Consider the following 11,086-nt stretch of genomic DNA (forward strand, 5'->3'; position numbering starts at 1 on the left):
ACCATGTCATTTTTCGAGGTTTACTTAGCAAAGAAATATGTTAACGGTGCTTGTTCATAATAATAATAATAATAAATAAATAAATAAATAAGTAAACGTTTCAACTAAAAGCCAACTACTATTGAATTTGCAATAACATAAAATTTTTACATTTAGAGATCCAACTACTTCATTTATTCCGTTGATCTTTTTTCATCTGTCTCAGGTGAATTTCTACCACTAAATAAAAATAATTTTTTGTTGTTATAGAAGACGGCATTTTATAGTAGTAATAATCAATAGTTATAAATATAACAATGGAGGAAGAATATAACTTTGTATAACCTTTTCTCTAGTCCCCCTTCCCTTGCATTTTGTTCTATTCTTTAAAATATCATGAGCGGCTCCCATAGGTTGGGCGCCCTTTTGTTAAAAGAAGGAATCGAGTGGGATTCACTACTTTCGAAAGTAACAAAAGCTAATAAACAAATACCCTTGTAATTAAATGTTGTGCAACTCCCTACACACAAACACATAAAAGACCAATGCACTTCGGCACTAGTTAACTGGATCCCTTAGCAAATTAGGAGGATTAATATCTCAGAACCACAATTTCAATCCCTCCTGTTTAATTGTCCATACTAAAAGAGACACCAATCCAGTATCATGAAATTCTAGGTCTGATGTTGTGGCATTTGTAGGAGAATAATGTTGATATCATTGGAACTACATCCAACACATGAGGAAGCTCCAGTTTTACAAATCAAATCGTAGAGATGGATTGCTTAGCCCCACAAGAAAAAAAAAAACATGTAGAGATGGACTTTTAACATTTTGACCATAAACTGCCAATGATATTGGTTTTTTAGAAACTTATAAACCAGATTTTGGCGACTCCCATCTTGAATTTACAGTATTATCTGGAGGAGATGTGTTCACTCCCCACAGACAACATAAGGAAACACCAATCCTGTACTTATTTTCTGTGAAAGCAGATTAAGCAAAATACTATTCTTAAGTACAAACTGAAAAAGTATATATAATTTCTACCTGTAAGGTAACAAGAAACAACACACAGTTGTCTTTATCTCCAGAATCACTAGAATGAAGTTTTATGTAAGGATAAATGTTACAATCTCTAAAACTTTCCTAAGATTCACATGGATGATTACTGAAACACAAATCCTAGGCAAAACAAAAGCAGTGCATAAGGGGGAGAAATTTTCAATCGCCTTCATAACTGGAAGATTCATAAAGGTATGGTTTCGACAGTGGTAGCAGTCATGGATTATAAAAGTGCAGCTAAGCTTGTCAAAGGGAAGCAAGTCACTGTTGTGGGATTCCAAAAATCTGCATTGGACATTGCTATGGAATGCTCAATAGCAAATGGTATCAAACAAAAATTTCACTAATATTACAATGTACAATTTGTAGGTTTTATAAAAGACACAAACTACTTTAATAAGGTCATTTGCTAGGCAGAATTTACTAAACCATCAAGGCATATGCATGAAAAGTACTTATAATTATCTGCTCCATTTACTCAGATTTATACATATTGTTTTCATTGGTTTACACTTAATTTGCAGGCATTGACCATCCATGACTGTACTATAAAAGACCAAACATTGATTGGATTGTTCCTGATTTCTTTCCCTGGGGAGTACCTTTACCTTTGTTATACCTTAATCACTTCGCAGAGCTATCAGTTCATAAGCCTGGTGAAGGGTTTTTTTTCTTTAAGTCCGCTGGAAACAATTCTTTCACCAGTGGTAAATTTTCCTTCTTTTCTTTATACCTTGAAGAAGGCTCTCCTAAGAGTTGAAGCTATCAGTGGTAAACTTTTATCATATTACAGAGATGGGCATTCTCCAAATTTGTTGAAAGCTATATATGTATAAAAAAAAAGCTTTGGTCTGCAAAGTTAGGAATGGTACCAAAACATAGTTTCCTTCAACAACTCAGTTCTTGTTTAATCTGGATAATGCCAGAAATATTCTATTTCAAAGTTGAAGAGGAAAGCATCGTTATGAAATAAGGTACAAACTTCTGCTTCTGCGAAAAATGTGTTATGGTTAATGGTGAGGATCAACTTCTGAAGACTGATTTAGTCATATTGGCTACTGGGTTCAGGGGTGATGATAAGCTCAAAGACATTTTTGTGTCCTAAACCCCACACCCCCCCCCCCCCCCCCCCCCCCCCCCCTCCCCTCTTCAGGACCATATTGCCTGTCCCCTAATACCACAGTTCCCCTCTACAAGTTAGCTCATTTCTTTTGAGGGGCGGGGATCATAACATTAGAATTCAATAACAAGCAAAAAATGAAATGAACTTTAACAAAGAATACTCTATGTTGCAGAAAATAAGAGATGTTGAAAATTTTATGTATTATTTCATTAAAATTAACCTAAATTATTCTTTTGAGGATCCATAATCAGGGACGGAATCAAATATTTTTCTTTGGGGAGCCATATATTTATAGACACGAAAAGCAGATATTACATATAAATAGAAGTATAAGCATTAATATCATACTTGTTGATAAATTAGTAAACTAACATCATATGAAGATTATTGATTCAATCTCTTTTGTACTTCTTATAAGTAACCTCTTAAAATTAGAAACTTGTAATACAAAATTCAAAAACTTAATTTTATACCAAATTAATTAATGAATACTATATTTTTTTATTTTCTCTATAATATTATACACTCAATTCTACCATTGTCCATAATCAATTCCAAAACTTTGGGACTAAGGCTTGATTGTAGTTGTTTGGTTCCTCAGACAGTTTAAACCCTTCATGCATTTAGAAAGTAATAATGAAAATGAGGAAACGTAATTTTCAATTTGTCTGGGAATGCATTCATCAACAAATTCCACAATTAGCAATAATCGGTTTCTCAGAGAGTGTTTCAAACTTGTATACCACCGAGATGAGATGCTAATGACTGGCAAAGCTTCTTGATGGCATATTCAAATTGCCTAGCGTAAAAGATATGGAAAACAAAATGTGGAAATATGAGATGCATGCATGAAGACATACTCTGGCCAATACTACAGGAGATCCTGCATTGGTGCTATTTTTGTAATTTTGTTTTAAATACAAATGGTGAGAAACTTAGATGAGTAAAGTAAAAATTAATTATTTCTACATATGATTGGCTTATTTAACATTCCTTGCTTCATCTGTATCACCATCTTCTGTTTTGCTTCATGATTGGCTTATTCACCTTCAACTAGGATCTTTTCATTTGTTGCAAACAAAATGGCAATAATAGTAGTTATATACAGTGGTTACAATGTGGTTGTTGACTGCAGCAGAATTCAGGAATTCCTGTTAAAGAATGTCGATACACTCCATACAAATTGCAGGAACAAAAAATTCTTTAGAAAGAAGAAAGAGAATTTATGAAGAATTGAAACTAGGAAGTGACAACGATGTAACCAAAAGTATTCTGCGATAGATTCATGAGTCAAATACTTCATATGAAATCTGTTAAAAACTGGAATTTTATCAAATAGAGAACTTTAGTCAAATTCAATGCATCTGATTCAAAAATACTACTGATATTAGTTCAAAACTTCAATACAACTGAATTATTTGAACGAACTAATAACTTGACAAATTGAGAAAATTACTCCTTCCTGAAAACTAGGAAGTCTTATTTACAAATTCTATCACTTACTAGTGAAAGAATCCAGCCTTCATCAATTATCTAGAGTAGGTATTTTTGTTAATTTTATGTTGTGCATTGGAGTTACGATCAATGAGAATACCTCCTGCTATCATAATTTCTCCAATGAAGCTTCTGAAGCTTCCTGAGATGTAGACCAAACTCCATGCAGCTTTACAAATTCTGCAATTATAAAAGCTCTAAAGATTGCTCCAATGCTCGACCAACTGAGAAGAAGAATGATGGGAAGCATAAAAAACAATAAGGGAACAATTTGAATACTTAAGTTTTGTAATTAACAAAGAGGTTTGGTACTACTATGTTCTCTACACATGCCTTAATTGACAATGCACATATCAGAAAAGCATCAGTGACAAATGACACATCACACATGTGGCAATCAGAGTGGATGTTAAAAACTTAAATCATCTTAGATAATACTAAAGGTGAAGTGCTTCTTCTAATTATAGAAAAGAAAGTGGTAGCAACAGAATGAGAGAAGAAAAAGTTTCTATTTCTAGAGAAAGAGATTAATGGCAAAATATGTTAAATTAGATCACATTTGATGAAAAAACTAACAACAGGTTAGAAGTACAGAACTCGACATATATAAGAGAAATAGAACAAATAAAGTTCACCCACATTTTACAAGCAAGCAACAATACAAGTTCTGTGAGAATCTATACCAAATGAATTCTTGTTTTAAGATAAGTCTAAATCAAATGAAATCTTGTTACATGACGCAGCTTGGATAACTCTCATTATACACTCCATCAAAAACACACTACGACCAGATTAATAAAGATCGGCACAATATATCAACCAAAATTGAAGTCATTGTTTCCGGCATTTTTTGCCCACTAGGCTAATTTTCCAAACATATTAGTAATGAGACCGATTTTGAAACATTTTTGTTATGTGAGCACTTTTAAAAATCGAGTTTCATAGAAAATCATGAAATTATTATTATTATTATTATTTTAAGTTTCTAGTGGAACTCGAGTTTCAAATACTCTTTAGGGATGGCAATGAGGCGGGGCGAGGCCAAAGGATGAGGTCTTCGTCCCCGCCCCGCTTGGTTGTCTTGCTCCATCCCTGCCCCACCCCATCCCGCATGACAGGAAAAACTTTCTCACCTCATCCCTGCCCCTTAGGGCTCTGCGAAGCCCCGTCCCACTCTGTAAAACCCTACTTTTTAAAATTTTCCCTACAACTAGTACAATTTTTTTAATGAAATCTATTTCATTAATAAAATATACTTAAAATTACAACTAAATTTATCCCATCAAATAAATTCAATTTTTAGAAAAAATTGAATAATATATCAAAGCGTTTAACAAGGCAATCACCAAAAAAAAAAAAAAAAAAAAAACCTCATAGTATAACACATAACAAAATAAAGGCAGAGAACCACATTGGATAGAATAAAATAAGTTAATATTGATATGTTTGTTTAAATAGTAGGGTTTTAAGGTATGAAAAATTTACAATTATAACCCTTAGCAATGCAGGGCGAGGCGGGGCGGGGACGGGGAAGGGCAGGGCGGGTTGGGTCTAAAAAGTCTAAACTCATCCCCGCCCTACCCATGGTGCGGGGCTAAAATCTTATCCCATCCCCGCCCCACCATTATTGCGGGGTGGAGAAAACCCGCGCAGGGCGAAGCAAGAAAGGGTGGGTTAAGCGGGGCGAGGTAAAATTGTCATCCCTATACTCAAATTCTTCACATTGGAACTCAAGTCTCAGATACTCAAGTTCCAAAAATAGTTACATAATTAATATGTTTCAAATTTGGTCACATAACTAATATGTTTGCAAAATTAGCCTAATGGGCAAAAAAAATCCCATTATTTCTTCTTACCAAACAAAATTCTATTTTGATTATGAGCCATAACATTTCATAATTTAGGACTTGAGGAAAACAAATGCGCCAAATTAGCAAACTTTGCATAAAAGGGAGGGTAAAATCGTTCTTATTAGTGAATCTACTAATTAAGACAATGGTTTAACATTTAGAAATCAATTAATCAATCAATATCATGTCATATATCATATCATATACTATATATTAAAAGTTGAGCTTAAAAGCTGTGGTTGTGCCAAACTTTGCAGAAATTTTATTAGAATTAAAAAAAAATAGATATAATTTTTCTTCTCTTATAATTTCTAAGTTGATAAAAATTATAATTTAATTACAATCCAAATTCTTCATCTAATCCTTTTCTTATTATAATATATAAATTGAAAAAAAAAATTCTTAATTAAAAAAAAAAATCTTATACGTTTTAGATTTAGATTATTTTTAAAAAAAAAAAATAGATACACATTTTAATTTTTTTGAGAAGAAGTAGTACACTTCCAAGATTTTTAACAGCAATCTACTGTAGTACTCTTCCAAAAACATATAGTAATGCGGTGATTCCCAAATACCACTTCCAAAAGCTAAATAGATAATCCTAAGACACATAAATAAATAAATAAATAAAAAGAATTTCATCACAATTGGAATACTAATCCACATCAAATACCACTTAAATAAAAACTAAATAGATAATTATAAGACACATAAATAAATTAAAAAGAAGAATTTCATCACAATTGGAATACTAATCTCCATCAAATGCCACTTTTTAACTATTATTTATAGATCTCTCTCATTTTGTTTATACAAAAAAAATTCTCTCTTTCTCTCGCAAAAGAAAAAAAGGAAAAAAAAGAGAGACATTAAAAAGTATAATTTGGGTAAAGATTAATAATTTACATTTATTATAATTTGAGATTTCTACTTTTTCCAATCACCAATAAAAAAATACTTGTTTGCTCAATGAACGGTTTGAGTCTTGATTGCACTTGTCAATCTCAATTCCAAACCCCGTAAAATGTGTCCCTAACATCAAATCCATTGAAATCATCAATTAGTTGCTAAAGTTTGGCTTAGTTATAAAAAAATAAACATTAAAAGGCACAAATTGAACAAATTGTCAAAAAAATTTACAGAGAAAAAGAAACATGAGATTGATGAGAATGAAACTTGGCTTTCACAAATATAAGATAAATATAAAACTGACTAACAAACGTGGAGGTTAGTGATAATAAGAAGATCGGGAGTGAAAAAGTGAAAAACAAAAATAACAGCGTGAGAAATTACATAGTAATAATTGCTTTTTAGTGAGGATTTTGGGATGATAAGGATGGATAGAAGTTATAGTACTGGTTTTATAGTAGGAGTCTTTTTTTTCTATTTTCTTTTTAAATAAAGAAGAAGAGATTTGGGAAAATAAAAATGTGAGATTAGAGTAATGAAAATTTTTTTAAAAATATTTGAAAAAAAAGGGGAACAGAAGAAATAAACGCATCGTGATGAAGTTAAAAAAAAAAGTGTGAATACGAGAGGTGAGTTTTGTAGATTGGAGAAGTTTTAAAACTAACAAAAGAGTAATCCTATTTTGTAAGGAGTTAGTGAGTAAAAATAGGAATTTTAAATCAACGTAAAAGTAGGAGTTTATTAAAAACAGAAAACGTCGAAATAAGAATTTAATATTTTTATCAATTTACTTTTTTAACCTTATTTTTAAGTTTTAAGTTAATTAAATTAGGGGTGCTTTTGTAAGTCAAAAATGCTATGTATACATATATTAAAGTCAAGAAACCCTAAAAATCAAGAAAGTCGGTACATCATTCTCTTTTTTTTTTTTTTTTTTTTTTTTTTGAAAGTCGGTACATTGCAAAGAAAAGCAAAAAACCGACCGTTTACTGTTTCAGTAATGATGAGGCCTTTGATGCTAGCTGCCCTTTAAGGTTTGCTCCTCCACCGACTGTTGCCAGATCTTACCCTTATACCATCTTCATTGACGACAAGTTATATGTTATCGCTGGTTTGAAGTACGACAACGAAAAAGAAAGAGGCAATTTTCACTGGATGGAGGTTTTTGACCCGAAGTTAGGAACATGGAAAACGTTAACCAATCCTCCTGTGGAAATCACTGCTCGTTCGATGATTGTTACGCCTCTTCGTGGGCCCCAGAATCAGATTCTTGTTATTGCACCTATTCGGAGCTCTTATGGGGGTCCCAATTGTGTGGTCTTGACATATGATGTCAAGACTGATATTTGGTCATTTTTGGAACATCGCATTTCCAAGCTATTTGCCGGTGGAATTTGTGGACTGTCTTCTAAAAGAGCTCCAATTCCAAAGGTAGATGGTATTCTCTACTGGGTTAAGTTCGGAGATTGTGATGATTTGGTTTTCCATGCTTACGATCATGATAACGACGACTGTTTTGAGGGCACCTTAAACATGCTCCAAGAAGTATTTGGGGAGCGAGAATATCTATATCAAAGCTGTATGGCTCCTCCTCCAGGTCTTATACATTTATGCGATCACAAATTCTGCCTTCCTCTGCAATCCTGGACTAAGATTGAGAAAAACCGTGATAGGCAGCACTTCCTGTATTGTGTTGTACTTAATATTTCTCCAATATTTGATGGGAATGAAGAGCTGCGTGATGATATGTGGGACCTTATCAATCATAAGAAATTGCATGTTTCTGTTCTCTCTTCTGAGAGATATCCAGTGGATTACGGCGTGAAAATCTTCGATTCCTTCTTGTTGTAAGTTTCTAACTCTTTACAAAATCCTTTTGATAAGAATAACATTAGTGTCAATGGATCCTCATTATTAAGCTCTTGACTTTTGCAGGAATGGATCCTCATTATTAAGTGAAGCAAGTAAAGCAGGAGCAAGAACTTGCAAAAGGCAAAAGGTAAATTAATGCTTTGTGCATTGCAGTCCATCAAGTTTTTATTCCCCTTGGAATTCCCTTGCATCATTGGTTTTTTTTACTATCATTGGACCTTTGTTTTTCATTTATGTTTATGTATTGGGTTCATTGTTTAAAAATCTAACTGGCTTTCTCTTTCACCTTATTGAATTTATATTCCGAAGTTTTGGTAGTGACAGTGAAATTTTACTTACGTCTACTTTACTGCTTTTCCCTTCATAGTGTGGGTTGGTCAATGATTATGATTTGCAAATAAGTGAGTGGTATATAGCTGTTTGCATTACATGGCATAACGATGGCTGTTTCAAAGACATTTGCAAATGTTTTAATCAAACTGTACCTGCAATATATTTAGCTTAATAAAGATAAAGATCACAATTGACAAGTTGACATACTAGGGGGGGAAAAAATTAATAATCCGAGTTTTTGCACAATTTCAAAACAAAGTTTCTGCACTATTTCAAAACAAAGTTCCTGCACTGTTTTAAAGTTGCTACACTATTTCAAAATATAGCTCCTGCACTAATTTAAAAGCTTCTGCATTATTTCAAAATCAAGTTTCTGATTGCCTACAATAGCAGGCTAAATTGCTATAGTAGAGTTTCGTACATAGAACAATCTGACTGTTTAAAAATAAACTAAATGGCTGGATCGATAATACATTTTCACCATGAATCAAATGAGAGAACAAAATAAAATTGAGTATTACATAAATCAGGCACCCTTGTCTATGATATCTCCAATGATCAAATTTCACTTCAGGCAAAACAAACACATCTTTTTTTCTTTTCTTTTTTTCTGAGAAACTAACACATCTAAACAAATAGAAGTGGTAAATAAAAAATAAAAACTGACCCCAAAAATAAATTCATACAACTGATGGGCAGTAATTGGTGTAATACTCCTATATAAGATGATTTATGCCACACCTTGAAACCAAGCAAAAACAATCAGCCACAGCAGCTACTATATGGCCCCTATCTGTGAAAAAGCTCTGCTTCATCGGAAGGAGTCATAACCACCAATTTGTGGTACCATCTGCTCCATATAGGTGACATCAAAAGACCCACAATGTGTGGTACCATCTGCTCCAACCAGTCCAGCTCTGTCCATTGCAAATCTCACTGGCGATTTCTGCAAATCCACATCATGTACTACCTGTGTATGAACCCACATCAGTAATATATAATTACCATTACAGGATATCATTTTAGCAAGTTCTCAATTGAACAATGATAAGGAGAAAGTTAGAGAACTGTTCGGACTTGCCTGGTCATAAGCCCTTTGCATGAAAGATGAATATAAATTTCACAGAAAGGTTTAAGGCCTTCACAGGCCAGACCTGCAGCAAAAATGTCATAAAGGTGACATCAAAAAAACTATGATTCTATGCCTAAGAGAAATTAATCATCATACTAGCACACTCTTACTTGTTTAAATGTACTATTAATTTGCTTATGAAAAATCTTTTATCTTATTCTCATATCTTGCAGCAAAACAAAATTAAATAAGAAAAGAACAATTAAATAATAGCCTCACTAACTCACAGGTGTTAGATTTCCACATTTTATTTTAAACTTAATGGATGAACCAGCACCATGGAATTGATTATCATGGTGGGGAGAGTGAAAGAGAGCAGTGACAACATATTCTTTTGTTTATGGGTTTTAGTTGTAGTTCAAGTTCCACTTTATTATTATTTTTTTTTAAAAAAAAATTGCAAAGAACTCGATCTTATGAGTACCGAGATCTACATTACACAGAACTCAATTTTATAAATGTCGAGTTCCACGTGGCATTGTGGAACTCGATTTTACTATAATTGAGTTTCAAAAGGTGGTATTTTACTATATCATTTGTGAATAGTGCTATTTCGTCGAAAATTTCGAAAGTAAGTGCCATTCGGCCAACTTGGCCCTATATACTCAACTATCTCCTCAATTAACATAAAACAAGAGATTTTAGAGGCCGAATTTAGAATAGTCCACTATGGTTAGTTCACTTGCATAGACCACCGAACCCATTGAGGCTTACCAAAGCCCAACACCTAACCCTTGGCCCATCCCCAACTTTAAGACTGAATCCAAACCAAAACTTAAGAGACAAAAATAAAGAGAGCCCATTCACTTTAATATCAACACGCACTTTTTATTCAAAGCTCCAATTAGCCAATTCCTTCATTTAAAGATAGGTACTATTTGCATAATATTTATCAAAAATATATAATTTTTTATATATTAAATGCGTTTAAAAAGTTAAAATTATTTTATTTTAAAAAATTAAATATTAGATTATTTATTAAAAAAGTTGAAGACAATAAATAAAAGTTAAATTTTTTTCAACAATTTCCCAATGTAAATTAGTCATTGAGTGTTCACCAAGTTAGCAAAAAGTCATAAATCATTCCTTTTTTCCTCATTTAATCTCATCATTTCTCTTCTGTTTTATTTTTCAGAAACTATTTCATTTTAAAAAGCCTGTGTCCAATGTGCAAGTTAGGCACCCCATTCCAGTCAAAATTAAATTGACCAAGTGATTTATGAAGAAATCAACTATCTATTATTTTAAAAAAAACCCCTTAAAAATTAATAATACTTTTATTATTATAATTTTTTTTTATAGAAAAAAAAAGGTCCCTTGTGAACAAAG

General features: G+C 32.5%; 1 protein-coding gene and 1 pseudogene across 1 annotated transcript; both read left to right on the plus strand.

Moving 5' to 3' along the window:
- The first annotated feature begins 1,238 nt into the window (after positions 1-1,238).
- On the plus strand, positions 1,239-3,374 carry LOC112029630 (probable flavin-containing monooxygenase 1; annotated as a pseudogene).
- Positions 3,375-7,384: 4,010 nt separating this feature from the next.
- Positions 7,385-8,595, plus strand: LOC136061122 (uncharacterized). Its single transcript, XM_065771021.1, has 2 exons — positions 7,385-8,267; positions 8,356-8,595. The coding sequence occupies exons 1-2, from the start codon at positions 7,576-7,578 to the stop codon at positions 8,426-8,428; spliced, it is 765 nt and encodes a 254-aa protein (XP_065627093.1). The 5' UTR covers positions 7,385-7,575; the 3' UTR covers positions 8,429-8,595.
- The last annotated feature ends 2,491 nt before the right edge of the window (positions 8,596-11,086 follow it).

The sequence above is a fragment of the Quercus suber genome, unplaced genomic scaffold, assembly GCF_002906115.3.
Source record: "Quercus suber isolate HL8 unplaced genomic scaffold, Cork oak 2.0 scaffold_38, whole genome shotgun sequence".
NCBI lineage: Eukaryota > Viridiplantae > Streptophyta > Magnoliopsida > Fagales > Fagaceae > Quercus > Quercus suber.

Coding starts and splice junctions, on each gene's coding strand:
- LOC136061122 (XM_065771021.1), top strand. CDS start 7,576: ATGGAGGTTTTTGACCCGAAGTTAGGAACATGGAAAACGTTAACCAAT. Junction 8,268..8,355: donor ATCTTCGATTCCTTCTTGTT/GTAAGTTTCTAA, acceptor TGACTTTTGCAG/GAATGGATCCTCATTATTAA.